General features: G+C 43.5%; 1 protein-coding gene across 10 annotated transcripts in view; it reads right to left on the minus strand.

Moving 5' to 3' along the window:
• abi1a (abl-interactor 1a) overlaps window positions 1–18,237 on the minus strand; it is a 41,271-nt gene that overhangs the window by 19,330 nt on the left and 3,704 nt on the right. For all 10 annotated transcript variants that reach the window (XM_076080342.1, XM_076080343.1, XM_076080345.1 and 7 more), the window contains exon 2: window positions 11,111–11,278. In XM_076080342.1, coding sequence (XP_075936457.1) covers window positions 11,111–11,278 — 168 coding nt within the window. The remainder of the gene's footprint in view (window positions 1–11,110; window positions 11,279–18,237) is intronic.

The raw sequence follows: 18,237 nt of genomic DNA on the forward strand, positions 1-18,237 counted from the left end.
TTAAACTTGCATTCTCTCTACTGACCAGCAGGGGGCGACTCCTCCAGTTGCAGAAAGAAGTCTGATTGTATAGAAGTCTATGACAAAATGACTACTTCTCTCTTGATTTATTACCTCAGTAAACATTGTAAACATGAGTTTATGGTCTCAATCTCTAGTTTCATGTCTTCTTCAATACAGCATGATGTTCATTTTGTAAATTATGGTCCATTTAGAGTCAAATAGACCATAAAACAAGTATGATTTAGGTCGGGGCTACATTGTGATTGACAGGTCGCTACCCTACCAGAGCCGTATACGGCGTCTCTACGTTACTCCTCAGAAGTCCAAACATGGTCACCTCCGTTCAATGGTTGCAAAAAACAAGATGGCGACGGCCAAAACGCCGAACTCGAGGCTTCAAAACATCCACAAACCAAAGGGCGACATCATGATGACTACGTCCACTTCTTGTATGCAGTCTGTGCTTCTTACAGGACACACAAGGATATAAGACACTGGATTGTTCAAATTGACAGAAAAAAATAATCAATATTTCATAACAGGAAAAGTTGCTCATACATAATTGCTCCCGCAGACTTCTCCATACAAAGAGGAAACAAAGCTCTGTTCCAATGCTTTGTTGTGTCTGTTTGAATTAAAGGGGGACGGCGCAGCGTCTAAAACAGTCATCTTTTCTAACCTGAGCTGGGCTGCCAGAACATGAGAGGCTCTTAATATAAAAAAAAGAACTGCGGTGACAAAGTCTTCCCAATGAGGCGAACAAACCGATGCACAAATATTCCATTTTAGCAACACTTCAAACTCCAGTGTGTTGCACCTCCACTGCGACTGGATTCGAGCTAATAGTGTGACTCCACACATAGCTCAGAGATAACGGTCATAAATAATGATCGTCTGGAAACAACTGGGCCAAAATGTAATCAGTCTTTTTGCCTTCCATTTGCAGGGGTACAGTGATGTTATGATGGACCCAGGCAGAAGAAGAAGTAAAGGAGGATTAGGGAATAGCTCAGTCTCAGTCTGTCTAGGTCTGGTTTTACTTCCAAAATACAGCTTTATCCTTATTTCACCTCACTGTGACTCCAACACACCGTCCTCTCCAAAGGCTCTTTCCCACTGGACAAAGAAAACTAACTTACACCCACAAACATCTGGCTTTTGTCTTTAGTTGGAACGGTTACAATCGGTATTCATTCCCACGACAGATGTCTGCAGAAGTCACGACCGACTCCAGCTCAGATCAGCAGTGAAGGAAACCGAGTGAACATCCATTTTCCAACACGATACTATGTGATGGCCGTTGAAGTGAATATATAATAAATATAATCAGCAGGGATTTGGACAATAAGAATTTATTAAAGCACAAAACATACAGTTACTATGCTCTTGTCAAAGCCACCAGACCCCAGTCAAACAACAACAATTTGACCTCGCTAATCATCGAAACACACCTGTCATTAAAACCGTCTTTGTTAGTCTTTCCACTGTTCCAACGATCACAAACCCTGGTGTGAGAGTTTAGAAGAACCCGATTAAGTAATAAAAACCACCGTAACATTTTCACTGTTTACTAACCCTGTTTTCCGGCGCGTTTGTTCTTGTTACATACCCCCCAAAGAAACAGAAAGGCATAATTGTCTTCTGGAAACCTATACATGCATGAGTGGCAATGGGAAAGGAGTCTATCCTCCATTTTAAAACATGCATATAAGTGCTAATTTTGGTGGGAAAAGGCCATTAGAGACCTTGTAAAGTCACGGGACGTTGTTATCATTAGATATCACTGTGAAGAAGCAGTTTTCAGCCAAAACTAAAAGAGGAAAAGTCCCACTACAAACCACCAAAAGAAACTCCTCCTAAACAAGAGAACTGGTGTTGAAATATTGCATCTAAATTGGGAAAGCATCTGTTGTTGTCGGAGCACACTCCCCTTATCAGAGAGCAGTCTGTGGACCAACATCATTGCAGCTGGTGAAAAAATGGGGGAAGTGAGAAGGCGGCGTGGTGTGAGGTAATGTCCTTCCTGTACGCTGAGAGAATAGCCGTGCTGTAACAGAGCGGCCTGAAGATGATCTCAGAGGGGTGAATTTAAAGACCTTAAATGGATCAGACACAAGAATGCAAAGGTCTCAGTCGAAAAGCGTCTTCTGGATCGACTCCTTTTAACCGACCGGTGTGGAGCTCCAATAGCTCCCTTGAATGCTTCCTCTGACTTTTCAACTGGCACTGAAAGGTGTTTACTTGACTCCGTTTGTCTGTTGGAGAGAGACTGAACTCAAATACAGGTTGCTTAACTGAAAGGTGGATGATTCACATGTGTTGTTCAACCACTGTCACCCATATGTTTGAGGCCTTGTGGGTGGTTTTCCCAGAACACTGAGCCGTTCTGGCTCTGGTGTTTGGCTTCCCCGCCGGATTTAAAGGGCCTCTTCTTTCTGTTCAATTCTTCCTCTGCATCCTTTTTAAGTTTTCACCTTTTTCCCCATATTCCTTTAATTCCACCCGATTCTCGCCACACCCAGGGAGGACTCGGCCACCTATAGGACTGCTGTGAGGATTTAGGTCACACATCAGAACTGCTGCCAACACCATCATCGTCGTCATCCTCGCATCCAAGCCAGACAGACAAACTATATCCAGTCCAGACCACTTTGGACTGAAGAGGTTCTTCCCATTTTTGGGATACGAGTGAGTCAGCGCAGCGGTTGTTGCCACGGGGAGAGATTCTTGTTGTGTTGTTAGCAGCAACAAGTGGCTAAATATTTGTGATTTATTTCTTGTTGCCATTTCGGTTACGGCTGCACTTGGAAAGCCTGCAGCTCCAAAGCGGGACACGAGGTCGGCCATTGTTAATGTTCCAACTCCAACACCCAGGAGCCTGATGACATCACACGACGAATCACCAACACGGGCGATCTGGGATCGCTATTAAGAGACCACACAGATGATGAGAAAAGAGCTGGTGTTGTAAACTAATTCCTCGGTTTAACATCTCAAATGCATGACGTGTTCTTCTAATTGTCTTCCGATAGATTTGGTGCAGGAGGAAATGTCCTCCATCCCGTCTGACTGGAAGAAGCATTTCAGTAATAAGAATTAAGTGTAACGGAGAACAGAGTGCAGGTGATTTCTTTTAATATTTTGTATCCGCCACCTTTTTAGACTCGTGGTATTGAATGAGAATTAGATTCTTCCCACAGTGGACTAACTTGAACCAGCCTCTCCTCGTCACACCGATTAACACTACAGGGTGAAGTATTTGGAGAGCAGGTCACACGAGTGCCTCCATAAATCTCTCAGTCCGGTTGCACGGTCAATCAAAGGCAGGAAAGGAATGTCGAAGTCTTATGCAAACGTAACTTGACAACTTCCCCCTCCAGACAAACACACGGCGTTCTGGAGGGTGAGGTAAGAAGAGACACACAAGAAAACATGTTGGTAGACTTTGATATGGACTTGAGACAGCTGGTTTCACTTCAACAGATGCTGGAGAAAAGACAACAAAAAAAAAAAAGGAGCCTTTTCAGCGTTTTGGCAGACTGGCCGCCGGATGATATCCTCAATAAAATGCCAGCTATGCACAAACGCACAGACAAACAAAGAAAAGCTGCCCAGCATGTACTGTCGGGAGCTCACACACAACAACAAAAGCCTGCTAGGAGACAAACACACCCTACATACCAATGTGTCTGTGTGGCAAACCATACCAGACCAATGTGCTAATGCTTAATGATAACAGTTTGAGTGCAGATGGCGTAAAGAAATGTGTCAGCGAGGCGTCATCTTCCTGCTCCTCTGAGACACTGAGGAGTACTCTCTCTCCAAGAACATTAAGACATTTTTTGCAGAACTACACATAATTATGAAATAAGACGAGGTCTTATTAAAGACTGAGAGCTAAGACAAGCTCGTCTTTACAGCTGTCCAGGATTTGGAAATCCTTGTTCTGCAGGATTACGAGGAGATAATAACCATGAAGAACACGTCTGTGAAATACATTTCAACCTCAGTTTCAGTCTCACTGTGCAAGAGGATTTATCTCAACGGTCGGGGGCCGTGAACAGGTGAAGACAGCCTGATGAGGACTATTATCTTTACAGGAAAATAAAAGTACCTTTCTCTGCAAATCCCCGCGTCACGCTCGCACTATTACCCACGTTCACCCCGGGGAAGCAGGTTTGAACAATTTGTGATGCTCAATGTGTTATTTTATGATGAAGTGTGCTGTTTCTGCTGCGCCCACTTTCTCTCGGCTTCTGCTGCAGTCATTTCCTAGGTTTTACTGAAATAACCTCCTCAAAGAAGGATCCTGATGAACACAGCGTGCTCTTCATAAGTAGACACGCGTAGAGCTTTAAGATGTGATCATGGTCATTAAGACATCTTGTGGTGTTTTTGCATTAATGTGTAATCCTCCTTTTGGTGCATCTTCGAATTGGACTTCTGACTCACTGACTTTGTTAAGTCAAAGTAAAAAAAGACAACGAAATGTGTCTGTAGACGGATTTATAGTCTTGTTTGCTTAAATTTTGATCACACTGTTCCTGATTCAAATCGTGATTTTGCCAATTGTTGACTATGTTATGTAGGCCATGTACAGATGCCTTTGTTTGGACAACATTAAAGGCACATAAACGTCTATAAAACACTTTTTTTTCATGGATGTAAACGAAAGAGATATAACGTGTGAACCAGTGAGCTTCAGAGATGCTGTTCGGCAGATTTTGTTTCCTTTGGACAGAGCCACGCTAGCGGTTTCCCGTGTTTGTGCTAAGCTACGCTAGTTAGCTTCATATTTAACGGTCTTCTTCTTCTTCTATCATCTCGTGACCCCTCAGGTTGATCTTGTGACCCTGTAGAGAGCCCATTCCCCAGAAATCACTGCTCTGCGACACTTAGATTTGAACCGGTGAACTTCCGGTCACATGCCTGTTTTAACAGTCTCTTGGTCGTCTGTCTTCTTCTTCGTCTGTCTTCCCTCCAAGTGCAATCCAACCCTTGGATTGCACTTGGAGGGATTGTCTCTCCCAGCAAAGGGAAACAAAAAAAGTAAAGATCCGCATATGGAAACACCTCGGCTGTCTTTTGCCAATCTAACTTTTTTGGGTTCCTCAGTGAGGGGAGAGGAGTGTTCCCTAATCAGCCTTGTTTATACAGAGCGGTTCAATAATTGCCTACAGGATCCTTAAACAGGGGGAGGAACTGCAGAACAGAGGTGCGATGATTACATGTAATCGCAGCGTGTTAAGTGAGAGAGACTGCACTGGTAATGAGGCTTTGCAGTGGGGAAGAGGAAGAGGGCGGAGAAGGAAGAGCAGAAGAGGAAGTGAGACGCCGAGCAGGAGGAGCTGATGAGTCACTGAACAACATCAGTCACCCGTCATTTCACATTTAACCTCTGTTCATGCAGAGCGGAGGCTTGATAGCCGGGCGTGTGCTGCAACGCTTCACATCCAGTCACACAGAAACACACCCCGCAGGAAAGTCAGGAATCGACAGATCAAATCACCAATTTAATGTAATAAAACTGATATTTGCTGGATGCAGCTTCTCAAATCTGGAGATCTGCATTTTTCCCCCCCCTCTTTGAGTTCTGGACTTTTTTGTTGGACTTAATTTTAGGTCGTCTGGGAAATTGTGATGAGCAGTTCTTACTTTTTTGTGACATTTATGTATAACTTGAAAGAAAACATCAAAAAAAAAGTTTAAAATATGATTTAAAAACTGATGTTTTGTTGAAGTCCAAGTGCATTGACATTTTAGATGCTCTTGAAAGATTCTGACACACACACACACACACATATACACACACGAAGACAAATATCCAACAGTGAAAAAAGAAAATACAGACAAACTCCACATGGAGCTCTGCATTTCACAGCCAGGTGAGTGGGAGAGACCAAAATACACAGCAAGCAGTGGGATCAGCAGGAAACACGAGAACACACACACACACAGGGAGAGAGACCTATAAGGCTTCATTTCCTGTTTGGATGAGTGCCATTCTTCCTCGACGGGAGGTCAAAAAGCCACCACTGCAGCACACAGACGCAACCTTAAGCCTTTGCATGAGTGTGTGTTCTCTTACACACACACACACACACACACACACACACACACACACACACACACACACACACACACACACACACACACACACACACACACACACACACACACACACACACACACACACACACACACACACACACACACACACACACACACACACACACACACTAGCTGCAGAGCGTAACGGCATGCAACTGTGCATCCGAGGGAATGAGGACTGGAATGAAAAAAATAACCAAAACAATGAAATGCGCGCCGCGCTGAGAGCACAAATACAAACAGGCTCGTGATCAGATAGGAATATTGTGTAACTGTGTAAACAGCATCTCAGTGAGAGACACACACACAGCTGTGGGAACCAGCGTACAGAGTACAGTAGACGTGTCAGCTGCTTCATGCATCCAGCCTGCTGCTGCTGCTGCTTCATCACGGTGGTCACTGGGTTCAATCAGCACACCGGCCAAGCTCCAAATGTAAGTGCAAACCATCCACCATCACTGTACGACAACGCTGCACTGGAGGAACAGAGAGTTGAACAATTCATTTTATACAAATCACACACACAGTAGTTTTATCACCACACTGTCAACTGCTCTTTAAGATATGGACACTCACATGTGCACTTCATTAATTAACAGAGTGGTTAGTTTGTGGTCTAATTTTTTATTTGGATAAATACATCTTTTAAAATAAAAGGAAAAAATCCCTATAAATTTCTTGCATTTGATGCTTGCACTAAAATAGATGTTTGCATTTAGTTTCTATCGTATTTTACTGATGCTGGGTATTAGTTATGATAGTTTATTGTCTTTCAATGGAATCATATCGCGATGATACATGATTGAATTGTCTAAATTAATCAGGAAAGGCAAAATATTTCAAATTTCTCCGAAATTCGGACAATTTTGAACTTACGTTCTTAATTAAATGAGAAAATACTTCGTACTTTTCATTTGTTAAGTATTTAATGCACAGACAGATGTGATTAGACTATTTATGTATTCATTAAATCCCCAGAAAACATGCTGTATCGTGATATATATCGTGACGAAGATATGAAATGACTTATATTGTGCTTAAAGATTTTGGCCATATGACCAGCACCAGCTAAAGTCCCAGTTCCCCTCAGCTGCTGCCAGAGCGTGACTCAGTATTTCCTCCCTGACTAACATGCTGCCGTGAGACAGATACGGAAACATTGGTCATTCGTGCTATTAATGTTCCAGTGTACAAAAGATGTCACTATGAAACCAGGGGAAGAGAGCGATGATGAAAATAGCTTCGACCGGATGCAAAAAACCATCTAAAATGCATCTCTGGCTGTTTTGAGGGCACAAGTCTTCATGCTCAATTCATCAGTAATGATTTCATCGTTGTTTTGTGGTCGTATTTACTCGTGAAGGATGGAACTGTGTTTCACGGTATTAACTGAACTTACAATACTTGTTAGCTCTACTTTTATGCCTCTCAGGGGAATAAAAGTACCGTCAGTTTATTTTCACTTTGCTATAAATATCTTCAGTGGATCAAACCGTGACCGCTGTGTTGTGCATCAGACTGAACTGTGAGCTGAAGTATTGTTTGTTACCTCTTCAGCATGCACAAACAATATGAGTTTATGTTGTTGTACCTCTCCCTGTTGTTCTGAACGCCCTTTACTTTAAGTGTGTCAGAGTTTCTCCAAACAAAGTTGCTTGTATTCCATTGTTATGTCTCAGCACTAACACTCCCTTCACCAAACGGTGTACTTGTTTTTATGGCAACAATGGCAAGTTCAGATTATAGCTCACGTGCAGTGTCTCCACAAAACTTGAATATCAACAATCAGGACAGAGGAGCTGCAGCTTGAACATTGGCTGTTTGTGCACGACCCCCCAACACACACACACACACAATCTATCCTCCCTCTCTATCCTCTCTATTGGGGTATCAGAGAGGTTCTCAATGTGAGGCTTTTTCTTCCGCCGGGCGGACAAAGCGCTCCCTGTTCGCAGCCTCTTAGCAGCCACTTCACACGCAGCACAAGGTGGAAGCCCCGCAGGCTACGCTACTTTCCCATCAGCCCTTTCTGCCTCAATGCTGCGGAGAGAGACCCCGGCTTGCGGATGACGGCAGGGGAGGTGACACGCAAACAAATACCTGTCAACACACACACACACAAACATTTGTGCGTCTGTCACTGCTCACACACACGTTTGGCTATGAAGTGATACTGCAGCCCGACGTCCACTGAATATCAATAAGCAGCATACTTAATAAACACCATGCGCAGATTCAAACGCATTATAATTCGAGCACATAAGTTTCTACCGTCCTCTTGATTAGTGTTTCAACGATTACTCGACTATTTCTTCTACATGTTTCTGTCTTTAAAGTCGATTCATCATTCAAACTGCACTGGTTCCAACTTCTAAAATGGGACGATCATTCTGCTAGTTTTCTCTTCTTTACACGATTGTAATTTGAATATTTTTGGGACCTGTTCGTTTTGTCTAAACGAGTAATTGGGTCCCAGTGGGCTCTGGGAAAACATTTGTATGGATCCAAAAAGTATTCATGGAGGAATTGGTTGCAGCCTTACAGTTGTTTGAATATTAACTAAAATATTGCAGCAGCTGAAGTTATTAAATTGGACCCAATTGTGCATCTTAATTGTTCCTTTTCACCCCCTTAAAAATAGATACCTTTTGTACCTCCCAGCACATGCAGAACTACTTGTATTGCACTGTACTGTACTGTAATACAGTGCAGTAGAGTACAACACACTTGGCATCCAGCTCAGAGCGACGCCACCACTAAGCAGACACACCCTGACCAGAGTGAACCTCTTGAAACGGACCAAACCGAGCCAGGCAGCATCTCACCACACCGGCTGACACGTTAATGTAAGAGAGACTCGTCCTCAGGAAGGACTAACAGGACAGACTGTGGAGAGAAGGAGAAAAGGCTGGTATGATTATGAAGAGCCTAGTAAATTCTGCAGCGTTTTTATTATCGGTGTCTCGAGGATAAAAAGGAGTCACGCTCGTGTTTCACTGGTTATTCACCTGAGAAGACTTCCTTTCCACTGTCAAAAAAAACATATACTATATACTGCATATACATATATATATTTCAAGCAGCAGGCTCCATTACACATTCACCAGAATGCAACGCTAAGGGCGACGTGATAATGATCCACCTCTGAACCGGACAGTGGAGGGCAATAAAACACACCCATGTCCTGCAGAGCTCACAGCTCTGCTTCTTTATTACTAAAGCACGTTAGGAACTCTCCTCTTGCTGTTTAAACCAGAAAGAAAACAACTAGACGGAGAAGAAGACGGACATTAGGCAGTCAGCGTTTGCTAGTTTATTAAGGCAAAGCTGCTAAATCATTCAAGTTATGCAAATTAGAGAAAGATGGGAATGATTGAAGGAGAAGAAAATTTGCTCGTAGATTAACTTCACTTTTTTGCATTTTTATAAAACAAAAAAAGAAAGAGGAAAACATTTCTTTGCTGACCATCAGCGTGTCTAGTTCACATTAATCATGGCTGCACACAAAGTACACAAACTGGGGCTTAAATATAGCAGAGGAAGGATGGAATTTCCCGTGCAGAAGACAAGAGACGGTGATGAGGACGTGTGATGCAGACAGAAGTCAAACAATGTGAGCCGTTATAAAAATGAATGATCTAATCTAAAGCACCATGTCCTCCTCCCTCTCAGACGCTTCTCAGACGTGGCCCTGAGACAGAGACAGAGAGGGACCTTGGTGACTGTCGGCTCAATGCTACAGTCAGGATATTGACTCAAAACCTGAAGGCGCAATAAGACTCCTTTCTTCTCTGTGTGTGTGTGTCTCTCTCTCTCTCTCTCTCTCTCTCTCTCCGCCCCCCCCCCCTTTCTGAAGCCCTCAAGTCTCACAAGTCCTCTTTCCTTCCATTAGACTGAGAATCTGACCTTCACTGTGTCCAGAAGGAATTTCTGTGTCTCTCAGTGAAGCACCGTCAGAGGACAAACACAGATAGCGAACATGGGAAAGACAAAACTATAGAGGAACTACTCCCTCCTTTCCATCAGAGATCACTCCATCACCGCATAAAGAATGTTTACAACCAGAAACAACCAATTGTTTTTTATCAATTACTTTACAAGTCTGTATTGAACCACGATGAGAACTAGCTCCAGGTTTGTCGTCGTCCACTTCTAATCTACGAGATGCCACCTGGCTGCAGCTCTTTGTTTGATTTGTCTGAGCTCTTAATGCCTTCATTGGATGAGCGGATGGATTTTCCTGCACATGGCAGGAGTCCTCATGCTATACAAAGAAAAAGGTTAGGGGAGGAAAGACCTGATGGGTTCACCGTATTCTGTAAAACTAAAATAATAGCCCGGGCTTTTATTCGCATCAATCACTGAACTCAACAGGCCTTTATTATTAACGTGTCTTTATGGGACAGGCCTTTAATTAGATACTATTAACATCCTTATCATGAAATGGTCTATCTAATCCAGTATTATTCAACTTGAAAACATGTGGATCTGGTATTTGTGTCCATCAAATAAGCCGAGTAATTAACAGAATAAGAACTAAATTATCTTTTAAATACCAGATATTACTATACTATACCAGACAGATATGCAACTACGTCCCTCTGTGTGTTTGTGCTGCTCAGTAATGAGTATTACAGACAAATAATTACAAGTTTAGAGTGATTGTGCGCGATGTTTTTTAATGTTTGTACGTCTCCTAAGTCGACAAGAGCATAAAGGAAGAGGCAAACAGAGCGGCAGTCATTTCGCCGAACACACAGCCAGTCAGACACTTGTGCAAGACCGATACCGAATACCGACCAATAAAAAGGAACCATGGAGACTACAGAAGGCCTCGTACTGTGTTTGAAAATAACAGAGTCTGTGTGAAAGTGAGAGGAGAAGTGGGAAGTGTGGGGCACCATTCTTCACAGCTATATGGTCTGTGGTGTGTGTGTGTGTGTTTGTGTGTGTGTGTGTGTGTGTGTGTGTGTGTGTGTGTGTGTGTGTTTCTGACCTGGGAGATGTGGTTGATGGAGGACTCCATGCGCCGCAGCTGCGAGGCCTGGATGTCCAGCAGCTGCAGCACATTGTTGGCTAAGGCATTGATCTGGTAGGCCACGCTGGCCAGGGACTGGGTGGTATAGGCTTTGGTCTCCTCCAGAGCTTTCCTCTTGTCCTGGGCCTGTGCACGAAAAGGGATTAGAGAAAGAAAAAATAAATAAATAAAGAGATTGAATGGGAACCCAGTTACATTATTATCGCATAACATTCGCATTTATCTTCTATCCAGGTCAGGTTTGTGGTGGATTCGAGCCAACAGAGCAGCCAAGGCATCCTTTTCCCACCCCAACTCTCACTCCCCAGACACCACGCTCTCTCTGGGGGGATTTGAGATGATGCAACTCATCCTGCAGCAGCCATGTTGGAAGCTCTGGGAACAGAGCGAGAAGAGCTAACTACAGCTCTGAACATTGAAAACCTGGCTAGCTTGGTAGAATTTAACATACTTAGATATTCATCAAAATATTGTTGTTGTTTTTTACTGACAAAGTATCATTTTGCAAGTGACAATTGTGGCTGAAAAGTTTCTGTTCATTGCTAGTACACTAAACAGATTACTTTTGTAGCACCTAGCTATGTTTGCTTGGTCACAAATTATAAATGCTAACAGCTAACTGCACTAGCGACAAAAAGAAGCTGTATATTTAGCCAAAGTCTGGCGAAAATATAAGTAAACATATTGTACATCTTAATAGATAGAGAGGAAGTGGATTGAAAAGTCCGGTCCTTGTCGTTACTATTATGAAAAGTATGGCTAACGTTTTCTACAAACCTTTAAGCTAACGTAGCTAGAAACTGTTTGAGGGCATCTTTTTAAGTCCTACAGTTAGTAACTGTTTAATACTCAAAACATAAGTTTTGTTGGACTAATCTTTTATGTATTTCGTAGAAGCTAACATTAGCATCAAAGGCAATAAGTAGTTTCGACAATAAATGAGGTTGCTGGCTAGTTAGCTTAGTTTGTTTGTTAGCTTTGCTAGGCAGTTAACTAGCCAGCAGGTTTATTTCTAACACAACTACAGTACTTGGTGCTTCTGATGAATGATTAATACTTAAAATATTTGGTGGATTATTTCTTAAATGTATTCAGTAGAAGCTCATTTAGTATTAGCAACAAAAACACAGAGTGGCTGGTTTCATTAATTAGCCTGCTGGCTAATAAGCAGGCTAATAAGGCCAAAAACAAAGTGTTTTTAAGGTTGACTGAGCCGACACAAGCTTCACCTCATAATGCTTTGAGAGTTACTAATGCAACAGTTTAGTTTTCTTGCACCATATTAGTGTGAGAGGACAACAACAACACTGACAGTTACAAGAAGTGGCTCAACCAGAAAAACTGTGGTAATGAGGCCCACCGCACATCAAACAGGCCGAGGCCAAGAGCAAAACTGAGCCATCGCGTTTGATCTCTGCGGGCTCTTCCCAACGCTGCTTGCTAATAAAGTTGAGTCCAAAGAGCGCTGCCTGGAGGGGCCACACTGAGCTTTGATAACAGGCTGCCGTAGCAGGGGGTATGTGCTGGTGGAGGAGATGATTACTGGTAGTAGTGGTTAGAGGGCTAAACAGAAGAACATTTGGCCGTATGAAGAAGAGAGGCAAGCGGACGGAGAAAACGAGAAACAACCGTGTCACTGCGTGTCTCATTGCTGATTCCCCCGTGGCAGCGCGCAACTAATCCCGAAGCAATCCGTACGGCTAAAAGCTCCTGACCCCACAGAGCTGCTGTGCCGGTTCGCCTCGGAGATGACAGCGTTTAGATGAGTTTCTTTTAGCGGCAATCAGAGCAGCAGATGTGTTGCGCGATAACAGCCTCAGGAAGGAGGAGAGATTCCTCCAGTGGGCTCGGAGCAAAAGGCCATCCTGCTGAGAGCACATTCACTCATGTGCACACGCAGACACCTACTAGTGACAGTGCAATATGCAGCGTGGTAGATGGAGCAACAGCTGCAGGAAAATGTACGAAACAAAAACAAACAAACAGCTTTATATGCATCACGGCCATTTCTAAATAGCAATGGGATGCAGTTTTTCCCAAACAGATTACTGGACAACATATGCCTGCCTGTGCAGAACTGCTGGCCTTCATATCAAGCTGCATATGAGATTGTGTTTATGTTGCTAAAAACTACCACAATTTCTCAGCATTAGAATATTATTCCTCCCTCTGAATCTATTTGAAATCCTAGAAAATGTAATTGTAGAACAATTATAAGGGCCACAAATTTCAGTTGATCTCAGCGTCTGCTGATTCAGTTTCAACCAGTCGCTTTTTACTGCTGGTGCATCCTTTAACTTGGTTTTGTCAATATCTTGCAGCTGCAGAGCTCAGATAAACAGCACCATTGACATGGCAGCTACTGAACACAAACTGTAACGTGTAGAGAAAAAGTCATTTGCACCCCACATTCATTTGCAGAAACTCTGAACGTAAACATACTGCGATTTGCAATGCAAATTACCACATTGCAATACTAAGAAACTGCACAATTAACTAGTTTTTGTCCATATCTTGCAGCCGTAAAAGCGCATAGACAAAACAGCACCATTGATGCTTTCGTCGCACAAATGCTTATTTGTGATGTGTACAGAAATACTAATTCACGTCCTGCATGTCTTACAAACATATTCATTCAAGGTGGTCCATGCCTCCACACAAAGAACAACATGTGATGTCGTTTAGTCCAACTTTTTCAATGGCTGCAATTGATGCGGTTTGTTTTTTTTAATGTGTCCAATCCTTTTTCAAACCCATCATGCATTCTGTATGAATGGTTTGTTATCTATAAAATAGACCGACTGTCTTTTATTTTGAGTCAAAGATTACACGGCGTCATATAAAATGAGCCGGTTTTGCAACAGAAAGCCCACAATGAACAAACATTTTGTCTCTCACCACCAACAAGACGATCCAGCAGCACAAGATGACCAACACCATATCAGTTTCAAATCTGAAGCTGTTAAACTAGGCCACCAAAGACTATTCAGTCATCCCCGCCACTAAAGTTTGTATTTCCCCAGTGACTGCAGCCACAATGAATCACATTTAATTGGTCAGGAAAGCCGACGCAGTGAATGGAAAAGCCTGACTGCTTCCTTTCCTGGTTTACACGAGGTTAAATCTTAAGCCTCGTGTTGATCATACAAACTGTAACTCTTCATATCCAGAGCTCAGTCTGCATGATCAGTTGCATGTTTTCTTAAAGAGTCAACATGTCAAAAATAAACATGCTTTCTGGACAAACTGATCCGAACTGCACTAGCTGCCAGAGACATGACGCGAGGTCAGCGGTGGGCGTCGGGAGGATGGAGGAGACACTCGATTGCATCGCCTCCGGCGGCATCTTAGTGCCGTCTGCTCCAGTTAAAGCCCCCGTCGTCCTTTCACTCGTTCACGCATCACAAGCCGGCCGTGCACAAATCCTCAAACTAACCAGATTTGTTGTTCAATTACCCGAGAATCTTTGCTCCCTATGACATCCATTGTCAGCCTGGATCTTCAAACAAACAGTGCTTGAGACACTCGCCAAGAGGGGGGGGGGGGGGGGGGGGACAAAATGAGTGCTTGCTCAGTACAAAAAAAAGGTAAATAATAGCGCTGGAGAGCTTGAGTGTAGTGTACCACAGCGGGAGAGAGAATGAGGTGGGAGCTCCCAGAGACCCTCGGTGCCCCGGGGGCACTTTATCTCATACTTCTGAGCTGAGTAATGACAGAAAGACACCGCAGAACATCCAGGCAGCATTAGACAGGCTGTCAGCACCTCAGCTTGGTTTAAGAAGGGAGTACAGAGGAATGCACGGCCCGTGTACACAAAGTCAAAATGTAGCTGTGGGAGCTGAAGGAAGACAAGGTAATCAAACGGCCGCCTGAATAACGGCAAAGATACCAGGCCAGCGTGGAAATGTTTGACTGCAGATGCTGGAAGGAAGCGTGAATGTGACGTTGAGGAGCTAGAAGGGAGTGGCAGTCAACGGATTTGCTTTGTTGCATGGGAACCTTTTGAAGCACTGAACTTTGCAATTCACTCCGTCACCAATCCAGTCTGGCAAGATAACGGCCAACAACCGCAAGTGAAATGCAAATATGTTTTTTTTCTTTCATAAACAAGGTGGTGCATCGAGTCTCAAACCACAGAAGGGAGTCGGCATTTTCGTTCTTAAAGTTCTCTCATATCGAAGTCAAACGGGTTTTTTTTTGGTTAGATGCTTGAAATAATGTCTTTAACATCTTCTTCCACAACATGGTTTGTTTGTAGCCTACCATTCTTCTTATGGCTGCATTAAAAGTGGTGTTTATTTGTGAAGTTTATCTTGCTGGAAGTATCATTAATGTCTTATTTTCTCTCGTTATCCAAGACCCGATGGAACAATCTCGTTGGCTTTATGTCGAGGGGAAACGGGGCGATGCTAACTTCCGGTGTCGGCTGAAGGAGAAGTCCAGACTTCCTCCCTTTGGAAAAAACAACTGTTCAGGGGTCAGAGGAGATACCTCCCCGCCCAGGAGCTGGAGCACAAACAGCAAAATGGAGAGAATGAGTTTTCCTCCCGACTCCCTGACATGACTAAGAGAAGATCGGAGGAAGTGAGACATCAAACCTCACTGAATCATCCCTCCAAAGTTTGGAACATGACAAACCTTCAGCCTCTTTACTCAGGGATTAAAAGAAGAGTTAAAACGTGTATGAACATTTGATAATGTGACAACATCACGCAGGGTTTCTACTGTGCAGTCTGCTGCTGGGTTTGTACAGCTGACGAGCACATTTGCGTTTATGTGCTTCCACTCGTCCGCAGGGGAAATGCTCTAAACAAAAAAAACAAAAAAGCGTTGAGGAATGTTTGGAATCCTTCAACATGTAATAGGTCTCCAAAGTGTTGCTGGAGAGCTACAGTGTCAGCAGCGCACGGAGGAATAAAAACAAACATGCTGTAACGGAGCAACCGAGGATTCATTTTCCCTGTGAGACTGACAGGCCGGGTTAGAACGGGAGGGGAACGTCGCGGTACCCAACGCAGTCCGGAGCAGAATGAGAGTAAATCCAGCAGGAAGGTCTCACATGGCACCTCGTATCGACCGCTGCAGACCGGACAGGGTGAGATAAGTGAGACGGGGGAGGCAGGCGAGAGCCGCTGCTTTATGGGTCGTTGTATTGAAGTGGCTGTCTGACGCCGACTGAGGAATTAAGTGGAGAACCGATAAACGTGAGATTATAAGGACACGTTTAGGATCTGATGGAGTGGAACTCCAGCTACTTCTTGGTCACTTAGAGCCATAGAACACTGGGATATATTAAATAAAACCAATGGTGACTCATCTATTACTGCTACTACTGCAATGTGATCAGACACGATCACATGGAAGAACAAAGACCAGCATCAGTCATCCTGGGTCTCGTTCCCTTTATTTGGTCCATGATGGTCACTGGTCACGCTAACATTTTACTCACCAGCTGTCATACACGTTTGGGAAATGCAAACTCTGGTGAGAACAACACTGATTGGGGTTCACTATGACGGGTAGTTAGGTGTTAGTACACGCCTCATCTTATATCCTTAAATTTAAGGGATCCTGACCAAAAAATGTTTGTTCATGTCATACGTTTATGTTAGAAATAATACACCATGAATATATAAAAAGTTCAGTATCGGTTAGATGCTGACAAAGACTCAGAATGCACTAAAACATGAGAATAACATCCAGGTTGACAAATACCAGAATCTCTCTTTAACAGTACAGTTGTCACAACCAGTGCTATCACACTTTGTCAAAACATATTGATCTTAAAAAACATAACAGATATCTGATCAACAACGTATTCAGGAAGCTCCCAAACTTTTCAAAATGAAATGTATGGCCGACACAAAGCCACCTGTGGAGACGGCCGAGGTGGTGAAAGTGACTCTGGGACGTGTGGAGAATCAGGAAAAACCATCAACCCTTCCTCCGGCGAACTCTCAGCGGCACGCGCCGTGAATTCATAATTCCTCCGGGGCAGATGGAGGCCGGCTGAAAGGCCGTGAGGTCTACCTAACCTTGAAGAACCGCCAGCACACAATTAAAAGTTCCTTGAGCGTGTCAGAGAGGAGACACGAAGAGGAAGTCTGTGCATGGAGGAAACTAATTAACCTTTCTGGAGCGACTCGTTCAGTGGTCGCTGCTCTGTACCTGAAACAACACACTGAACTGATAAATAAACACAAACATGAATCTATTTTTCAGTGTTTCTTCACCAGCAGGATGTGAGTTTGGGTGGATTACTCACACGTTTCTACATGAAGACGAACAGTGTGAACGATGCATGAAAACACTACTTCTGTATGAATCCAACTACAAGCAGACAGTCTCTGTAACAGATCGGCCCGACCGGTCCGGACCAAACCAGCCCTGGTCAGCTGAGGGGGAAGGAGGGACAGGTGGTGAGAAAGGATGCTGGGAGAAAAACAAGGCCACTCCGCAAAGAGAGTGGGCGAGAGAGAGAGAGAGAGAGAGAGAGAGAGAGAGAGAGAGAGAGAAAAAGAAGGACAGGAAACAAGGACGAACCCAGAGAGACACAACTGTGTCAAGGAAGGACAAAACAGCCACATGCTCTCTCATTAATTCACCTGAGAAACCTGCAGAGGACAGGTAGACCTACAGGCTGTATGAACAGGACAGGTAGACCTACGAACAGGACAGGAGCCACCTGCATTCACTACCAACACATCAGCACACATTTCAAAAGACGGATCATTTAGGAGCAGAACCAAAAGCTCAAGTGGGCATCGTGCTGGCTCAGCAGGTCACATGTCCTGAGGTTGCAACACGGCATCTGATCCGACATCTGACCTCTCAGTCTGCCACTTTCACTTCCCTATTCCTTAGTACTGTATGTTTATTCATCCTGAAGTCCTGGTTATGACTATTTAGCAATCATCATAATTGTTCAATTATTTAAGCCCTAAAATATGTGTTTGATGCCATCATAAAAGAATAATATTGCACTTATACAGTATTTGGTTTTCTTTGTTCAACAGATGATCAATTGGCATTTTAAATTTAAAAAATCGAAATATTATTCCATACATTTTAACAGATTACATGAT

Source organism: Anarhichas minor, unplaced genomic scaffold (assembly GCF_050575085.1).
Source record: "Anarhichas minor isolate MPS153535 unplaced genomic scaffold, ASM5057508v1 ptg000074l, whole genome shotgun sequence".
NCBI lineage: Eukaryota > Metazoa > Chordata > Actinopteri > Perciformes > Anarhichadidae > Anarhichas > Anarhichas minor.